We start from the raw sequence: 20,641 nt of genomic DNA, 5'->3' as shown, positions 1-20,641 counted from the left end.
TGCCTGTGATGAAGAGAATCTCAAAGCAAATATAGCAGGATCTCTAGAGTCTTTCTCGGGTGTCCCCAGTTGTGGCTTAGGTCCTACCTGGGAAATAACAAATGCTTAGTCCCCACCCTCCTACCCCCTTCCCCCACCTCCTCCACTGCATTCTAAAGGGACTAGAAGGACTCGGAAAGGCAAATCCCAGTAGGATTTAGGAGGAGGTAGCAGAACTGCTCTGTTATCAGACCTCCCATCCCCACCTCCCCCAGCTGAAAACTAGTGATTTGAATGAAAAATAAAGAGTCACAGTACAGTTCTATGGGGGTTCTCCCTTACCTTTTTGAAAGGGGAGGAGAGGTGATGCTCTTTCTGATCCTTCACAACAAGCCTGTGAGTGAGGGCCTACCCAAGATTGAAGGTGACCGCATCAAGGTCACATGGGCATCTATTTCTGAGTTGGATGTCTCAGGGCCTATTTGAGAGACATGGGTGGAAATGTAAGACAGCAGCAGGTGGGAAGCCTGCACTCCCACTGCTGGATGTGGGCAGGAAGGACGAGCTTCCCCTGGGCTGAGTGGACTCCTCGGAAGACAGTTGTCTTGAGCCTTTCCTACCAGTGCTCCACCAGTAAGAAAGATCTCAGGGCAACACTTGAGAGGAGCAAGGAGCCTAGAAGAGGGTGGGGAGGAATGTCCCCATTTCTCCTCCAAGTTCCTTGGGCCCAGGATTGATGGTGGTGGGGAGGGAGGAGGGCATGGCATCAAAGTTTTAGAATTGATAAAACTGGACTGGAATTCCTACTTCTGGGTATAAATCCAAAAGAAATCAGGGGCACCTGGGTGGCTCAGTCAGTTAGGTGTCTGCCTTCAGCTCAGGTCATGATCTGAGGGTCCTGGGATCTAGCCCCGCACCGGTCTCCCCGCTCAATGGGGAGTCCGCTTGTTTCTCAGCCCCCCCCCCAACTTGTGTGCACGCGCGCTCTCTCTTAAATAAATGAATGAAATCTTTAAAAAAAAAAAATCCAAAGGAAAATAGGGTCTCAAATGGTCTGCACTTCCTTGTTCACTGCAGCATTATCTACAATAGCCAAGATATGGAAACAATCTAAGTGTCAACAGATGAATAGATAAAGAAGATGTGGTATATATATACATACAATGTAGTATCATTCAGCCCTGAGAAAGAAGGAAATCCAGCCATTTGCAACAACAGGGATGGACTTCAAGGCATTATGCTAAGTGAAACAGCCAGACAGAAATAAAGACAAATACTGCATGGTATCTCACTTATATGTGGAATCTTAAAAAAAAAAAAGTCAAACTCATAGAAACAGAGTAGGAAAGTGGTTGCCAGGGGCTGGGAGGTGGGAAAATAGGGAGAGGTTGGTAAAAGGGTACAAACTTTCAGCTGGAAGATGAATAAGGCCCAAGGATCTGAGGTAAAACATGGTGGCAACAGTTGATAACACTCTACTGTAGAATTGAAATTTCCTGAGAATAGAACTTAAAATGTTCTCACCGCAACCCCCCCAAAAAAGATAAATATGTGCAGTGATAGATGTGTTAACTAGATGGGGGGAGTCTAGTCACAATTTGTATGTACATCAAGTCACCACGATGGACTTCAAATACCTTATATGTGTCAATTATGCCTCAATAAAACTGAAATTAAAAAAAAACACTGGACTGGGATCAACTGGATTGGGTTTTATATGCTCCCCACCCCCCACCAAAAGACCAAAAATTACGTGATCTGCTAAGGGATAGGAGAAGCAGCTTCAACAGGGTACTCTGAAGGCAGTAACGGAGGAAAAATAAAATCATTTCATGTTTGTTTCTCACTAAATTCAGACGATTGACCAAACCAGGTACAGAGGTAAAACAAGTCATGCCTCAGATTCCACTTGTTAAAATTCTCTCCTGCTCTTTCCTATACTGTAAGATTGATTTAAGCATCCCAGGTCTGCTGTTTGGTTAGTGCTAAGAGAATTCTAGTGTGCCACCTTGAAAGTGGAGGCTCCTAACTACTGGGAAAAGAAACCTCAGAAAGACAAGGAGAAATGTTTCCTCTTTTCTTACATCTCCAGAAAAGCACTCACTGTTCTGTGCTATAAAGTGAGATCTTATCAAGTGGAAAATCGAAAGCAGTCATGAGGGTCTCCAACTTATTAATTTTCTGCTCAGGAATCTTGCATAAAAATGTATATACTATGTGTTTTCTATGATTCTAAACTGTCCTCAGAATATTTATACAAAGGAGGCTTTTAAGACACAGGAATTTAAGAAGTTATTACATTGTTCTGTGACTTGTAGCCCAGCATCCTTGAAAGTCTGCAACTCCGGCTGGTTGTCTTACTGAAGAATCTGTTTTCGTACTCGTAATATTTAAAACATGTTTGTTTTCTGAAATATTTAAATACATAGGAGAGTTTTTTGAGCCAGAAAATGAACTTTGGAATTCCCTTCTCCCTTTATGTATAAAAGACTTATAAGTCCCATGCCTTTGCTGGAGTCCTGCTGCAAATATGGAGCTGAGAGCTTTGTCGCATGCAAGTCGGCACAGGTGCATGGTTAAAGCATCAGACTCTCCATCTCTCCCAGTGCATCACAGGACGCTCCGGGCAACCGTGAAGCAGCAGGTGTCTGAAACAGATGTGGAACTGCGTGTTGAAAGCATTCACATCCACACAACATGACGAACTTCCCAAGTAAATATTTATTGAACGTCTCTCATGGGCCAGGCAGGGAGGCCACAAAGAGAACAAGACAATTCCTCACAAGGAACCTGAGATTGTCCTCAGAAGACACCCAGTGACCACACAACAGGATCAGTGTGATGACAGGGCTGGAGACAGAAGGCTGTGGGCATATGAGGAGAAAATGGCCAAGTATCCGAACAATCAGAGCAGGTTTCACCTAGAAGGTTCTACCTGAGCTGGGGCTTGAAGGATGATTAAGAACCTACCAGGGGATGAATGGAGCACTGGGTGTTATACACAAACAATGAATCATAGAACACTACATCAAAAACTAATGATGTAATGTATGGTGACTAACATAAGATAATAAAATTAAATTAAAAAAAGAAAAAAAGAAAAAAACCTACCAGGTGAAAAAGGAGAGGGAAGAGCATCAAGAAATGAAGAAAGGGGGTGTGCATTCACTGGAACATGAGCAGAAGTTCGGCATGACTGATTTGTTATTTGTAAAGAGAACTCTGGAGGGCAAGGAGGAAAGGAAGAGTGGATTAAGGCACCAGGCAGGTTAATGAACAACATTCATTTCATATATATGGACTCAGTAACTCCCATGTTCCCAGGTACCATGCTAGGTTGTGTGTGGAGGAGAATAAAGACAAGCAGATGGACAACAACAAAACTGGCAATACGTGAAGTGTCACGGCCAGTGATGTACAGGGTACAGCTAGGAGTAGCACCTCCCCAGACCTGAGTAGCTTGGACTGCAGAAATCCAGCTGAAAGATGGTTGGTGCAAAAAGGTAAAAGAGATAGTAGATGTGAAGGATATTGAGGAGGCAGAACCACCTGGCAGATGCTGTTGGGACCCCACATATCACCCTCACTGTTCCCATGCACTGTACAGCTTGCCGCTGCAACCATCTCTGAGTCTTCTGCCTGAAGACATCTGGGTTTGGCTGGCACAAGAGGCAAGCCAAGAAGTACCAGAGAGTTAGCATCCCGAGGATAGGTCCTCAACCACTGTCAGATGGAAAGGGGCGGATAAACACCTCAGGTTTGCTTGCCCCTCAGGTGGGACACCTTTGAGCAGTGGCTTACACAGAGAACCCAGATGGACTAAGTCCCAACTGCCCACAGTGGTAACGTGCTCAGTAACATACCTTCTACTGGCCTCCCTCCCCTCCCCGTCTCACTTCCCCATTCTCCTATCGCTTCCTGGAATCACCTCCCCAGTAAATGACTTGTACATAAATCCTTGTCTCAGAGTCCCATTTTGAGGAACTCAACCTGAAACAAACAGAAAAAACTTACTCAAAGTTTAGACAATGAACATGAAGACTCAAATATGAGGCTTGGAGACTTCTACCTTGGGGAGATGCTGACCCTGTCAACTGAAAGATTCTTCAGGATAGAAAGAGGGACAGATTTGGGGGGGGGGGGAACAGGATGAATTTGGAAAGATGAGCTTCAGGTGCTCAAGGGACTCGTCATCTCAAAATTCCTGGAGTACAAGGTTAAAACTCTTGACTTGGGGAAAAGTGAAAAGAAACTGGACCACACAAGAGGAAAAAAACCATAAGAAATGATGTCACATCTCCCTAAAGGGTGATTATAGTGTCTTCCTTTGACCCCAGAGCATACAAAGCCCTGGCTGTCTTCTCCAGCCGGTTTCTGTATTCCAGTTTCTCATAGTTGGAGGGGCTCACTCCTTTCAGACCATACATAACTCCCCACCAGCAGCCAGCAATAGCAGCTGTAGAATCGCTGTCTCCCCCGTGGAAAAAGGCTCGGTGGGCAAGCTCCTTCCAGGAGTCTCCCGCACCCAGGATGGCATCGTAGGCAATCATGGGGGCGTCGTGCCCACTGCTGCCACCCCAGCCAGAGTAGCTCACCGAGGCATAGAACTGATCCCTCTCCTTCACATCAAAGGGCTTGGGGAAGATAGGGGCTGACTTGCCATCCAAAATCCCTCTAAGTTTTAGGTATTTTTCCCATTGGTCTTGGAAGTAGGACCTGTAGGAAGGAAAAATTCTACAGTCAATTGAAAAAACAAATTTGAGAGCCATAAGGAAAGGTACCAGATAGATGTGTGAACAGGGAAAATTCCAAGATGACTTCAACTTCTTGTGCTAGTATCAAAATTGTAATTAGAAACTCAAAATGAGCTCTAAGCAGAACTTGTTCAATAAATTTTTGCCAAAGATTAATATAAACAAGGCACTGATACCTGTTGCTAAATAAAGAAGATACATAGGAAGTTAAAGGTGAGAAATGAAGGTCTATTTTTCCTGAATTGAGAATAGTGTCAAATGTCACCTGCCAAGGGTGAAATTTATTTAACTTTTTTCCTTTCCCTTTCCCTCTCCTCTCTTCTCTTTCTTTCTCTCTCTCTCTCTCTCTCTCTCTCTTTCTTTTTTTAAGTAGGCTCCACGCCCAGTGTGGAGCCCAATGTGCGGGTCCTGAATTCACAACCCTGAGATCAAGACTGGAACTGAGATCAACAGTTGGAAGCTTAACTGACTGAGCCCCCCAGGTGCCCCTTTATTTATTTTTTAAATTTTATTTATTTATTTGACAGAGAGAGAGTGCGCGCGCACACAAGCACGGGGAGCGGCAGGCAGAGGGAGAGGGAGAAGCAGGTTCCCCACTGAGCAGGGAGCCCTGTCGAGGGGCTTGATCCCAGGACCCTGAGATCATGACTTGAGATGAAGGCAGACGCTTAACCGACTGAGCCACCTAGGCGCCCACTTTATTTTCTTATTAAAACTTGTATAAATTTAAGGCATACAACATGATATAATATACAGATACATAGTAAAAAGATTATGATAAGCTAATTAACACATCATCTCCTTATACACTTACATTGCTTTTTCAAGATAGAACTTTGGAACATCATGACCACAGGTGATTTCAGCAGAAAGCTTCTAGACCTTTTTATTCTAAGAAAGGTGATGTGACGCGAACTCACTAAAAAGGGAAACTGTGGCTTTACTACTTATGAACTAACTAGTGAAAAAAACCTATCTCTTGGGCACTGTAACCAAAGATTTCAAAGCACTGTGTCATGACAACACTGAAGAAACAAGTTCTAGGAATAAGCAGGAAAGTTCACAGCAGTATGAACTTTGCAGTACAGGATAGCCACAAAACCGACAGAAGGCTGGGATACAGAACAGGATCCCTACACAACAGAGAAGCACTGCAGGTGTACTACTCATTGAGGTCTTCACTGGCTACTTGGTGGCAACCACTGCAGGCACTGAACTTGAAACCCTTAGCAGGTGGCGGGGGGAGAGGGCGGTGCTGGATGCAGCAGATAACAAAAATGGATGGTGAAAACCAGGATGGTTGCTTTGATCTATGAATTCTAAGCATACATATGCATGCACGTGCAATCAGATTCAATCATTTTTTTTTAAGATTTTATTTATTTATATTAGATAGAGCACATGAGAGAGAGTGGGGGGCATGGGGGGGGTCAAAGGCAGAGGGAGAAGCAGGCTCCCTGCTGAGCAAGGAGCCCAATGTGGGGCTCGATCCCAGGACCCCGAGACAATGACCTGAGCTGAAGGCAGACGGTGAAACGACTGAGCCACAAAGGCACCCCCCAGATTCAATCATTTTCCCGCAGGAGCGTGCATCTACCAACTTACCAGTGTTGAAGATTCTTCTCCAAAAAGTAGCCTGATTGGATAATGTACTTTTTAGCTTCTGGTAGCACCTCCATCAGTTCTTTTCCCCATTGCCTGGGAGGCTTGCCGTTCACAGCAAAGGCTGTAAAAAGAGCAGAAACAAGGGCTCCCAGGTAGCCTGTGGGGTGGTGGTGGGTCATCCTGCCACTCTCGATGCTCACCTGGATCAGTGTGTCCAGCTGGCTGCGGTGAGGGAACCGGAGGCCGATGCACATGGCACGCATGGCAGCCCCGCAGCCACCCTCGTGGCTGTTAAAGGGAATCCTCCAGCCATCGGCCTCATCTGGCTTCAGCAGCAAGGCATTCTGCACTGAAGCACCCCCTGGGAAGAGTCGGGGAGAGCAGAGGGTCAGTGTAACCAAAGCAAAGGCCCCTGCAGGAGGAAACAACCAAGCTCGGTCTCTAAAGTTTCTTTGATGGACAGGGAAATCCCCCCAAATATGATGAATGCCCCCAGACTCCAAACCCCAAGCCAACACTGTTCCTTACTTTTTTTTTTTTAAAGATTTTTTTTTTTTTTTTTATTTGAGAGAGAGAATGGCAGAGAGAGAGAGAGAGCATGAGAGCAGGGAGGGTCAGAGGGAGAAGCAGACTCCCTGCTAAGCAGGGAGCCCGATGTGGGACTCGATCCTGGGACTCCAGGATCACGACCTGAGCTGAAGGCAGTTGCTAATTAACCAACTGAGCCACCCAGGCGCCCCTGTTCCTTACTTTCTATATAACCCCTAGCATGAGAAGATTGATGATACAAGAATCAGATTCATATAGAGTGTCTTGGAATCTTTATCAGTTATTACTGAGACATCATAATAACTCCAAAAGATAGGTTTAACATATTATTGTCTTTTCTTAAATGACTAAGGTAAGGCTCAGAGCTTAAGAACCTTGCTCAAAATCACTTAACCAGCTAGCTAGTGGCCCCATCAAAACCATCAGACTCAGAGCCCAAGCCCTTAGATAACCCAATGAGAACCTGACCAATGGAGATCTGAATGCTAGAAAGTGGCTGCAGGTTCTAGAGTGAGGAATACCAGGCTCAGAAAAGGAGCAATGGGTTCAGAGCAACAACGTGCCTTTGGGTACCCTATGTTTTGTAAGCCTCTTTTTTTACTTAATATATAATATCTTTCCATATCAGTCAATATTTATCTGTATAATTTTAAATGGCTGTGAACACATTACCATAATTTTAAAAATTAGAGAACATTTAGGTTGTTTCTATTTTTATCGCAACTATAAAAAACAACTGTCTTCTTGATATTTAAATCTCAGTCAACATTTTTAATGAGTACCTTGGGCCTGTTTTATTCTCCACCTGCCTGTGACCTCCACTGGCCACACTCACCTGGTGCCCGGCCATCCATGTCTTCCATGCAGTCTTGGTAATGCTTAGCAAGTAGGGCATAGAGGTGAGCCAAATCCAAGACTTTGCCGGCTTCCACAAGAGCTTCAGCCGTGGCCAGGTGCATCACCGTGTCATCGCTGACTCTCCACCTCTCCACATCGATGGCGTCCAACCCACCACGCTGGGCCAGCTGCCGGTGAATCTTTTCCCCATCCCGGAGACACTCCCACTTCCCGTTGAAGTACCCCAAGGCATCTCCAGCTGCACTCAGCACCATGGCAGCCACATATCTCTCCATCAGTCCCTCACACATGGTGAGGCTGTCTCTGCGGGAATATTAAGATATACAGAGGATGAGGAAAAAGAAGAATCAGAAAAAATAACGGCCCTACCTACATGTTACTGAGCACTCATTACTTGTAGGGCATTGTATTAAGCGTATCTCATTTAATCCTCACACCTGCTCTATAAGGAATGTATTAGACCCATTTTAGGGGTGAGTACATTGAGGATCACCAAGAGAACGCAGTATCAGAAACATGATGTGCCTTATCTTAGGTCACAGAGCTACTAAGTGGCAGGGCTGGGATTCCAGCTTAGGTCCATCTGACTCCACAGCCAACGATTTTAACTATGACTCCATCTTTGCCTCTCTGTGAGTAGCAAGCCCATTAAATTCTGCGAGTCAAACCAAGCTCATCATTTTCTCTTTTTAGTCGGGATTTGGCCTCGGAAGTATACCCCTCCTTTATTAAATAGTAGTACTTTCCATTGGCATCACAATGCACAGTTTACAAAGCACCTGCACATTCTGTCTCAGTAGTAGGCAGGGATGACAATACGCATTTCACAGATAAGAAAACTGAGGCTCAGAGAGGGTAAATTCACATAACCAGTGATGGAGGCACTTGAGATCCAAATCTTCTGACTCCAGGCCATTCCTCCTCAGCACAGATCTACTTACCTTGGGCAACCTCTTTGTGCCTCAGCCTCTACATCTCTAAAATGGTGACAAAATAGTAACAACCTCATTGGTTTGTTGTGAGAAGTAAATAAATTAATTTTTGTAAAGCCCTTACAACAGTGCTTAGCACATAGTAAGCACCATTTTTATTCATACACAACCAGGGGAAAAGATTTTTCTGTTATTGAACTAGAATACTTTCTCCCCACAACCTTCCTTTCAACATCAACATTTTAATTTTGTCTTCCTGCTAAATGATTTGCCTTCTAGAGTCTTAGGATCTCAGCTAATATTCCCTCCACAAATCTAGTCCCTGGTGAAGTGCTGGTTTCCCTGGAGGTGCATTTCCAATTCTCCATTGTGCCCTACCGCCTGCAGCATTCATGTTCAAAGCCCTCCACCGTCTGCCCCAACTCTACCCACCTCCTTCACCTGCAGGGGCCAGGCGCTTTTAAACGACCCGCTCGCTGCACATGGACTGCACTGCTGTGGGCCAGAGAGTGCAGGCTGGCAAGCACCTGGAGAAGAGTAAATGATGAAGACCAGCTGAGCATACCAAACCAGAGGTACTGACCTTACTGAGTTTCTTGATTCACAAAGGCTATCTGTAAAACGTTGTTTACATATTTTTTTATTTACAAACGATACCTAGGAACTGGAGTTCCGGGCTACTAGACCTGGCTCTGCCAAGAGTCAGGTGTATGACTGTGGACAAGCCACCCACTCTGGACCTTGACTGTCCCATCTATGAATAGGAGAGTGGGGGCTCCCACCGTGCGCTGAGACCTTCGCAGTCCAAGCTTAGCTGGCTTTTAAGCACCAACTTTTAACCCCCTGTATCCCCTCTCCCAATGTCGTCAGCTTCTAGTTTGCCATTCCTTCTGGCTCTACCCGAAAGTGTGTTTTTGTGAAGGGCAAGCAGAGGTGGGGGATGATGACCATTTCTTTCCTCGGAAATTCTCTTTTAACATTTACACGTACTGCTCTCAGCCTCCCGCTTTCAGAACACCATTATTCCCTAAACTCCTCTTCTACCGTTTACATTCTTGGCCCCGAACTATAACTATATATTCAAACAAATTCAAAACTTCAAAACTAAGGTCTGGGCAGCGGCTTCCTGGCGGTCCTCTCCTTTTTTTTTTTTTTTTTTGGTAGTGGTGGTGGGGAAGCACGCCTGGACAGGGGCTGGGTGGGTGCCTGGTCGCTGCCTGGTAGGCGCGCGCGAGGACGCGCGCGGGGGGGACGCGGGGCTGAACGCGCGGGTCTCCGGCGGAGGCGCGCGCGGGGGCAGGGCCGAGCAAGAGTCGGGGGAAGGAGGGCAGGCGGGACCCCGGGCACTGCCGGGAGCCGGGCGCCCGCGGGGGTGTGGGAGGACGGCGAGGAGAAGTACCGGCAGGCTGGTCCTGGAGCGCGCGCGAAGCGAGAGTGGGGCCGAGCGCCGGGGGTTCAGGGTGCGCGCAGAGGTCTGGCTGCATCCGGTGTGTGGAGGGGCAGAGCCACCCCGCCGCGAGCGGAGCGCACGGGGAGAGGGCGGAGCCGCGCAGCCGCGTTCGGGGGCCCAGGTTCGACGGACCGTGGACAAGTGCGTGCTGCGCGCCTTCCCGGCAGCGGCGTGGCCTTCTGTTTACGGGCAGGGCCGAGGGGACCTGCGTCGCCGGGCAGCGCCTGCCATTTCGGAACGTCGCGGCTCAGAGAACCAGACTCTCAGACTGAGTGACGATGACTCACCTGTAGCCCTTTGCAGACGCCTGGGCCTTTCAGAAGAAATGGGAAAATAATAGCACCTACTTCTAAATGGTGGTTGTAAGGATTAATTTTAACTCATAATTTATTTGGTAGCAGTTTAGAATTTTTGCACCCTGATAGTAAATAAAAGCAAAGAAAAACTAACAGTATTTTTGTTTGGCTAAATTAATTATGTCACCCTTGAAAAATATGAGAATCACCATATGTAAGTATTCTATATACTTGTCCAAAATTGTAATTTGCTATGCCTATCTTTCTGGCTGTAATTACCCAGACCTGGCTTGAGAATTTTGTTTTTAATTGAGATGCAAATGCACTCCTTTGGTGTTCTGTTCAATGAGTTTTAATAAGTATATATACCTGAGTAACCATAGTCAAGATACAGAATATTTTCATTACTCCAAAATGTTCCCTTGTTCTCTTTTCCAGTAAGCCCCCACCTCCACCTTCAACCTTAGCCAAAGTGATTTTTAATTGTTTGCAAAAATCAAATCACTGTCCACCTCTGAGGATGTAGTAAAAGTTCCCTGGTGAGGGACATTTTTAATAAGCATTCCTATCAAACTCATAACCGTTTCAGTTTAAAATGTCTGTTGAGGATATTGTTCATATTACATAGTGCTCCTTCCACAAGAATCCATGGAAAAAGTGTTTCTTTGGCTTGAATATAAATAATAACTAGGGTTGTTCTTAGCCATTAGTTTCCTTTTACTTTATGGTGCCTGTGAACCTTGCTATCACTTTTACTCCTGACTCATTCATGCTACTGAATGGCTGCAGATAGAGGTTTGTACAGGACTTCTGAGCCATAAACTGTTGTCATCCTTCACCTTGTTTTACCAATTCCCATACTTTATTAGCCTCCATTCCCACTGAAAGCACATTTTTTTTTACTGTGGTTAGTTTATCTACTGCCTTCTTTAGTATTCTAGTGCATAAGGCCAGCCAAAGGCTCTGCCTTTACTTGGGAAGAACAACAGTGCACCTGAACAGTAATGCCCCAGGGTTTTACTGAAGGTTCTTCTTACTTCTCACAAATTTTAAAGGCTGATCTAGATGATATAAAATTTCCTGGAGGTTCTGCCCTATTACAATATGTAGATGACTTCCTTCTCTGATCCCTTTCCCAAGCCTCTTCACAGGTGGACAGCATCCATCTGTTAAAATTTTTAGCTTTAAAGGGACATAAAGTCTCTAAGGAAAAATTGTGCTTTGTTCAAGCTCAGGTTTGATATCTAGGGCACCTGATTTTGGCACAAGGACTACATTTAGATCCGAATAGGCTTCATGACATCTTGAATTTCCCAAAATTCAGAACTAAGTACCAGCTATGAAGTTTTTGGGGGGCTAGCTACTGAGTGTGGAAATTGTCCAAATCTCTCTCTTATGGCCCATCCCCCTAGATGTTTTACTAAAAAAACTACAAACTTGACCTTATTATTTAGGAAGATCAACATGACTTAGCCTTTAAAGCCTTAAAGGAAAGCTTAATAAATCCCTCTGCCCTTGGATATCCCAATGATCAATTTCTCTTTTTTCCTTTTTGTATGTTAAAAAGAATGGAATGCTCTTATGGTACTCACCCAAAAACATGGGGACCACACTTACCCAAAGGATATTTATTATAGCCACCAGTGAGGCCCTACTGTACAAGGGTACCCTCCCTTGTCTCAGACCATTCCTGCCACAGTCCTTTTAGTCAAGGCCACTGAAGAAATAATCATAAGATCCCCCCCGCCCCAACTATTCTTGTACTCCATGTGGTGGAAGCCTTTCTAAATTCTCACCATACTCAACACCTTTCATCTAGTCGCCTCACCTCCTACAAAATCTTGCTAACCACTTCTCAGATTCTTCCTCACTGTAATAACCTTAACCCTGCGATTCTTCTCCCTTCCTCCCCTGAAAAAACCTCTCACTACTGCTTAATACTAACAAATCACCTTCTGACTTCCATAATGACTTACAGGAAACTGCTTTATCGTGCTGACTTTTCGTGGTTTACTGATGTTTCTTATTTAAAAGGTGAAAATGATAAATATTGTGCGAGCTATACAACTGCAACTCCTTTTTGAAGTTCTTGAGGTGGCACCATTGCCTTTGGCTACCTCAGCCCAACAGGCCGAATTGTATGCTCTCCCTTAGGCGTGCATTTAGCCAAGGGCCAACTGCAAATATCTATACTGACAGGAGATAGACCTTTGGAGTAGCTCATGACTTTGGAATGCTGTGGAAACAGCGAGGCTTCCTTATTTCCAACAAAGATAAAATTTTAAATGGTTCTCACCTTCAAAATGCCATATTATTAGATGCCATACTTCTACTGGCCACTTTGGCTATTTTCAGGTCCCTGGGCATTCCAAACCACCTCACTTATGTTTCCACCAAGAACACTGTGCTCAGAAGAACCAACAACCAAGCCTCTGTCATGGTCCACGGGGATGTTCCCCCAATGATAATCTAGAAAAATTTACTAGAGATGTTCAAAAATTGGCCCCAGAAAAAGGAAAACAAAACTGGAAACCTAATAACTGTTTGTTCAATAAAAAGAGCACTTTGGTTTGGCCCAAATAGAAACCCAGTCCTACCGGAGGCCTTAAAATTCCCATTACCGACTACTATACATGCATTGAATCATTGGTTCACTGATAAGATTATAACTCTTGTGAACCCACACTGGTGGGGAAATAACGAAGAACTGCAAAAAGCGCCTATTTTGCTTGCCCCGCCTGTCCAAAATACAACCTAGAGAAATACAAAATACAACTGCTCTTGGACACTTTAAATTCCCCAATGGGCCATTCGAAGTTTGGTAAATGGATTTCATTCAGCTTTTCCCACCTCAGGGATAAAATTACGTTTTAGTCATGGTTTGTATGTTTTCTCACTGGACTGAAGCTTTTCCCTGTAGGCAGGCTACTATCTCTTCTATGGCTAAAGTCCTATTAGAGAGTGTTATCCCTACCTGGGGAACCCCCCTCGAGCTTCATAGTGACTGGGGAGCTCACTTCATTGGTCAAGTGCTTCAAAGGGTCTGTGCTATTTGGATAGTTCTATGACACTTTGTGCTTACCACCCTCGATCCTCACGTCTAGTTAAATGCACTAGCAGCATCGTTAAAGACTCAGTTGGCAAAATTTGTAGAGACTCTTCAAATACCCTGGCCAAAGGCAATGCCATCAGTCCTTCTAAGTCTCAGATCCACACCTTCTGGAACCCACAAACTCTCACCCTTTGAGATAATCTCAGAGTTCCCACTGCACATGGCTCCTGTTTCCATTGATCTACAGCTGATAAAAGGAGATATATTTCAATACTGTAAAGGCCTAATTGCTTCTGTTGAAAATAACCATGTTCTAGTAGAAGAGTCCTTCCACAGTACACTCCCAGGGGATGAAGGCCTCAAGCATCACTCCTTATAACCCAGAGATTTTGTCTCTTGGAAAAGACAGATCCAGAAAGACTCTCTTCAACCTCATTGGAAGGACCCCCATCAGGTACCGTTAACCAACCCCAGTGCTGCTAAACCCCAGAGAATAACCCCTGGGAATAATCCATGTGTCACACTAAAGACTGAACAAACCCCAACTTGGGCCTGCACATCAACTGGAGACCTGAAAATTTCCAGGAGTTGAAGCAGACGGCAGCTGAAGAAGTCCACTTTCCTACGATGACCAGACCAGGCCTATAAACCTTCCTTCCCTTGTTCACTCTCTCTTTCTTCACCCTCTCTTCCATGAGGAGACAATGCCCTTGTCTGCATTTGCCAATCGCTTGTAAAACGGGGGGGAACCTCTCCAACTGTCAGATTTATCATCAGAAACCTCGGTCTGTCCTGACAGCAGGGACTCCTTCGTTTACCCTGTAAGGAATTTTGCTGAAATCCCAGATGCCACTGTATTCCTAAATTGTTCCACAGGTCCCTTTTATAAAGTCAGAATACTAAATCCACATACCCCGTTCCTTGCCTCAATTTAACGCAATCCTGGGGTGGGAGAACGAGATGCATCAAAAATATATATAAAAGATACTGCAGAGCAGTCAGCATAAATCAGACTATTTGTAGGCTTGCTATCAAATCCATGTATTAGGGTAGTCTTTCAATAAGTAATAATAACAGTGTTTGAGTCTTGGCTGAATGAGGCTAATGCCTCTATTAGCAACACAGGGTCCATCAATGCTAATACTTATGAGGGAGCCCTATGTACACAACTTGGCTACTCCTTTCTATGAGGAGGTTTTGCAATGGCCCCTATACTTGGGCACCTCACCGTCTTGACAGCTGGAGGATGAAAGGGCAATGTGCTCTTCCTGTATTTACTGTTCTGTTTTCTCTACATAACAAATCAGAAGCCTACCACTGGTCCACTCCACTAAGCCCCCATGGCCATCTTAAACAGAAACTTTTAGGAGGCATACAGGATTCTGCGTTTGCTGAGGGAGAGATGATCAGGAATCTCTCCCTAATACTGGGAGAGTTAGCCAACCACAGCCAAGGCAATAGCAGCCCAGAACTAATTACTTGACTTGCTGCCTAAAGTAGTTTTGGATAATTGAATAGCCCTCGATTATTTACTTGCTGAACAAGGAGGTGTTTGAATAGGCAATACCACCTGTCACATATGGATAAATTCTGGGGAATTAGACCCCCAACTGCACAAAATTAGGGAACAAACACATTGGCTACAGTAAATTTCATGTAATGATCCATGGTCCTTTGGCCTCTTTCTCTGGTTACCTTCAGGTTTGGGCTCCTGGGTTAGAGCCATCACACAAACTAGATTTGTCACATTACTTTTTGTTTTGTATAATCATTTTTAAACTTTGTACCTATTGCCTGTCAAGCCTTTATAGGAAGCAACATGCCCAATAGGGTGATGCTAACTCAATACTTCAAGATGATCTCCAATGGTTATTTATGACCCTGATAAGATAAAAACTTTAGGTGGGAGATGCCTAAGAGTTCTCCCTCCTACCCTTCCTTGTTACTCAAATGTGACCTCAATGTTTTCCAACCTGTGCACTTTCCCTATGACATGAGTCATGACAACCAGGAAAGGTCCTTCCTGGCACCAAGGGACAAAACCACTAAATGCAGAAAACCTGACTCCTGATCAGTGGTGTTTTCAAGGAAACATCTTGAACAAAAGGGGGAAATGTGAAAATGAATAAAAGAAGGCTTCGTTCAAAACAGAGTCAGGCAGCCCTGAAGAAGGAAGCGCTCGTGCACGTACCACGCATTGCAGTTTATTTTATATACCCAGACAGAAAGAAGCTTACTTCACTACCCCAGCAGGAGGAGTGAAGATTTTCCCTTTGCCCAGCAACAACCCAGCCAATGAGAAACGGCCACATCTCAACCACTGAGAAGTAGCCACAACCTTGAACTCTGGCTCTCCTCCAGTAAGCTTTCATTCAAAACCACCCTGCCCAACTTTCTCCTTTCCTCCATAAAAGCAGTCCCCTCTCATTTGTTCTCTGGGTCTTGACTATGTTTTACTGAAGTTTACGTGTCCCAAATTGCAATTCCTCTGCTATTCTTGAATAAACTCATTTTGCTGCTAAAATAACTGGCTATTTTATTTTTAAGTTTGACCTACTGACATTTTTTTCTCCTTGGTCAAGAATTAGAAAATATTTCTGGGACATCAAGGACATGGTCATGCAAACCAAAAGAACAATTTGTCAGCTCCAAATACCTGCAAATAACCATTACCCTCCCCCCTCCCACCACTCCCCATACTCACCAGGCTTAAATAATAAAGACACTTATTATCTAATATAACAAAATGTCTAGACATATCTAGATTAGCTTACAAAAAATATCTTAGAAAGCAGAAATCCCCAGGGTTAATTATTTGTCATCATCCAGGACCCAGTTCCTTCCATTTTCCTGCCCTGCTGTTCTACTGCGTTAGCTTTATCTCCGGGCTGACTTCTCTGACAGATACAAAATCCAATTACAATTACAGACAATGTCTAATGGGAAAGGCTGTGTCTCTTCTTTCAAGGATGAAGAAACTGTTAAGAAAGCCTCTCCCTGCACCCCCTCCAAGACTAAACCAATCACTGGCAGGCAAGTTAGATTATGAGTTCCTTGTTGATCAAGGATATAACATCTTCCCCTAGAGGTAGATACTTACACAAAAACCAAGCTTTTGTTCACAAAGGAAAGAGTGAATGCTGTTCTGCCAAGAAGAACTAATATTTATCTGGCATTTTACTAGTGCTAGGCATTAGTGTAGATGCTGGAAAGAGAGGTGTTGAAGATTTAGTTCTTCGCCCCCAGTTTCACTGAAGGAGACATACTGCAAGTATTTCATTACTCACCAATCCAGTAGTATTTGCCATTTAGAGGCTTTTATTGAGAAACAAACTTGTGGGACTCAGACCTGATCTCTGAGATGTTTCATCTGTATGGTGGAAATAATGGTACTTTTCATAAAGAGTTGTTAACAATGTCCGGGAGTGATCTTTATATATCCTACAGACGTTAAACATCTACTGTGTACCAGGTATATGCTAGGCCCTGACCCAGGACCCTCTCTCGTGGAATGGACCTAGCCATGTAACCTCATTTTAGGCTGCTGACTCATGATATTTTTAAAATACTTTTTAATAAAATGTTTACATTTTTTAAATGATAAAAGTAATGCATATTTCCAGCAGAAATGTTGGGAAAGCTTCCAAAAATTTCTCCTAAAAAAATAACCACACATGTTCATGAAGATAAATGTTCCTGAATGTTCTTTGCAGAATTGTTTCTAATAGCAGAAAGTTAAAAATAACCTCAATATCTGTTTACATGGGAGTATGCATTTCCTTCTCCTAAATCATGGCGTAATTATGGAACTGTTCAAAACCATGAGGTAGACATTTAAATCAGTAGACTATGGGTAAATAATCAAGCTCACCTAGAAAGAGCTGAGAGATAATTTTGTTAGGTAAAAAAATTAAATTTTAGAATGAAGAATATATACGGTCTTAGGTAGGAAAAAAAAGAGCTGTGTGTGTGTGTGTGTGTGTGTGTGTGTGTGAAATGACTGAAGGGATACATATCAGGTTGTTAATAATGATTATGATTATCTCTCAAGAGTACGGTAATGGGAGAGTTTGCCAGGAGTAAGTAGAAACTTTTAATCTTCCACAATTAGAATTTTTATATATTATGTGTATAAAGAAATTTTAGAAAACATAGAAAAAACAGAACCACTCACATCTCATCACTCATACTGTATATAGTCTTTATTTTATGCACATGTTTTTTGAAAAAAATTGGATCATTTTGTATATACAACTTTATATCCTATTTCTAATACTATACTATATATAGTGATACATAATTGATTTCAAATGCTCAGATAAGATAATGCCTCTGGAAAAAACTCCCTTTCATATTGATACAAAGAAAATAGGCCCTGACATTCAGTTGTTCTCCAACCAGAGTAGGTCAGAGCTGGTTCATTTGAAGGAAAACAGAAGCACAGATAACTGAAAAACAGTGTATTAAATCTTTGCCACTTCATGGTCCTGAATGCGTAATACCACATCTAGTTAAAGCATGAGAACTTAAAAAAGAGAGGGAGAGAAAGCAAGCTCATGCACTAGCTAACAGGAAATGGTTAAAAGGCAGGGCCCCTTGAACTCTCAGCCAGGCACAAAATAACAAAAAGATTCAAAGGAAAACATACCACAGAAGAGGACTTCAATAAACATCTGTTAAAATGACTTAAAGTGGGGGAAAAAATGAAGTAGAGGCTTTTTAGAAGAAAACAGAAAAAAGCTAGTACAGGAGAAATTGGAAGAGCCCAAAGCAGCTGCTCACATTGTGCTGTATCAGCAATTCAATCCAGAAGACTCGGTGAGCACATCACCTTGGGCAAGGCAGTAATACCCAGATATTGGGCCAAACATTTTTCTAGATGTTTCTGTGAAGGTATTTTTTAGATGAGATGAACACTGAAATCAGTGGATATTAAGGAAAGCCAATGATCTTCCATGATATTAGCAGGCCTGACCAATTCAGTTGAAGGCCTTAATAGGAAAGAAGACTGACCACCACGGAAGGAGGAATTCTACCAGCAGACTGTCTCCAAGCTTGATGTAAAGGAAGTTTTCAACTTTTCATGTTTGTGCACCCTGCTCCTGGGCTCCCGGGGAAGCTATACTTCAACATTTACCAAGTCAAATTGATTCCGCAAGACCTCAAAGCATGGGCTCTATTTCTGACCAGAGCACACATTGTACATCTGCTTCGTTAAAGGAAATCACCACAAAGGTGTCTTCTGAACACAAAAGACAAGAAAAAGCAAGAGATTTCCCTCCTTCCCATAGGGTTAAAGTCCCACAGCCCTGCATATATTAGAAACTTGAGGTCTGCAACTTTCTGAAGTGTTCTTTGTCTAATAATTTGTAACTTTTTATGTAAAAATGTACATAACCCTACACCAAATGTTCCCTCTCTTCTTTGTGAAGACTGTATCCCAGGCAGCTGTCCTAACTTGGGCTCAGATAAAACTCTCTTCTTTTTCTTTTTTAGATATTCTAAAAGGGTTATTCATTTTGCATCCACAGACTTGAGCTACAGCATCTGCTCCTCCCTGGGTCTCCAGCCTGCTGGCCTACTTTGCAGATTTGAACTTGCCAAACTCCACAGTCAGGTGAGTCAGTTCCTTAGAATAAACCTCTTTCTCTCCATGTGTATACATATTGGTTCTGTTTCTTTGGAGAACACTTTCTAATATAGCATATAAGATGTGCCAGGCCCTTTGCTAGGTCCTCCTTGCAGTTACAGAGGTAAGGCAAAAATCACACTAATAGTGGAGACTTGGTAGATATAATGACATTAGGCCACGAGACTATGACAAGAGGGAATGTTCAAGGTACAAGGTCAGCAGATATGAGAGAGACATAGCCAGCTTAGAATGTTCAGAGAAGGCATCCAGAGAAAATTACACCTGGGCTGATTTTTGAAGCATAATTAAGATAAAGATAAACTAAAGTTGCCAGAAGCCCAAAAATAGCCCAAACAGCACACAGGAGAAGCAAAAAAAAAAAAAAAAAAAGGTAAACCAAAAATGCAAGTTTAGGTTGGCATTTTCTCCCCAAATGATGCACAGTTGCTCACCCTGGAGCAACTGGCTAAATATGCATCTGCAGAGTGATGAAAATGCCAACAAAATACTCGTGGAAATATTGAGTGGAAATTGTGGAAATTATGGGTGGAAATATGACATACCATGGCCAGGAATTATTTATGTGGATTCTTTCTAAATAAGCCCACATCCTTATTGATAATATTATTACATTCAGGTTCAAACTAAATGTAGAAAATGGATCCAGAGATAAGTAACAAGCAATAAGAAAAAGGATGCTAACCTGGTAACTCAGAGAAAAGAGCAATGCAGAGCTGAGATTTTTTTCACACAGACCGAGTGGTTTTGAGGAGCTGGGTAATGATTCTCTATCACCCTAAAGTGTTTCTGTTTGTTTTGAGCTTGTAATGGATATAAATGCCCCCCCCCCCCCACTTCTGTGGATGACTGAACAAGAGAAAATAAGCTTAAAGTAAAGCAGGAGATAGTTTGGTTGTGTTTAGGGAAGAATTTTTTTTCGAACAAAACTAGAAAGGGTACCTTTCGAAGGAGCTTGCAGCGTTTTATTGCTCAATCCTTCAAGAAAGGAAGAGACAAACACTGTGTCCTGAAGACTTGAGGTTCTGTGCCTGAAGGTAGGGACCTGCCCCCAGATCCTGGCCAGTCCCTGTTCTAAGATTGGGGGGGATTAAGAATTGGGGGAGATTAAGGATTGGGGGATTAAGGACGGGGGGAATTAAGGATTCGGGGGGGGGGGCGGAATTAAGACAGCCATTGGCTGCCACTCCCCCAGCCACAATGTCTACCAGAGCCCTTAACAAATTTGCAAAAGTCACTCTTTTCAGTTTTCTATTTCATTTTCTTTGTCCCGTGAGAAACATAATAAGGAGCCAACCACCAGGCAGGAGAAAAAGCCAGAAATGATCTTGGTGCTTTCAAAACGGGACAGTGCGGTGCCATGAAAGCAAACTTCAATGAATTAAAGATCGTGGGAATTAAAGATTTAACAGTAGTGTGTTATTTTCTGCTTAAACACACCAAGCTATTTATCCACCCCTAAAATGGAGTAATTGCCCTCCTTCACTTTCCTCCTTCTTTCTCCTTCAGGTTTTTC

The 20,641-nt window shown here is 43.5% G+C and overlaps 1 protein-coding gene across 2 annotated transcripts; it reads right to left on the bottom strand.

Moving 5' to 3' along the window:
- Positions 1–1,353: 1,353 nt before the first annotated feature.
- On the bottom strand, positions 1,354–10,642 carry ADPRH (ADP-ribosylarginine hydrolase). Of its 2 annotated transcripts, XM_032406623.1 has the most exons (6): positions 10,077–10,642; positions 9,110–9,204; positions 7,723–8,048; positions 6,339–6,699; positions 3,091–4,695; positions 1,354–2,627 (listed from the first exon to the last, which is right to left on the bottom strand). In XM_032406623.1, the coding sequence occupies exons 3-5, from the start codon at positions 8,033–8,035 to the stop codon at positions 4,281–4,283; spliced, it is 1,089 nt and encodes a 362-aa protein (XP_032262514.1). In that variant the 5' UTR covers positions 8,036–8,048; positions 9,110–9,204; positions 10,077–10,642; the 3' UTR covers positions 1,354–2,627; positions 3,091–4,280. The 2 variants fall into 2 exon arrangements, with proteins under 2 accessions (XP_032262514.1, XP_032262515.1); XM_032406624.1 differs by lacking the exon at positions 9,110–9,204.
- Positions 10,643–20,641: the final 9,999 nt, after the last annotated feature.

The sequence above is a fragment of the Phoca vitulina genome, unplaced genomic scaffold (assembly GCF_004348235.1).
Source record: "Phoca vitulina isolate PV1807 unplaced genomic scaffold, GSC_HSeal_1.0 scaffold8, whole genome shotgun sequence".
NCBI lineage: Eukaryota > Metazoa > Chordata > Mammalia > Carnivora > Phocidae > Phoca > Phoca vitulina.
This window is presented reverse-complemented; position numbering and strand designations above follow the sequence as displayed.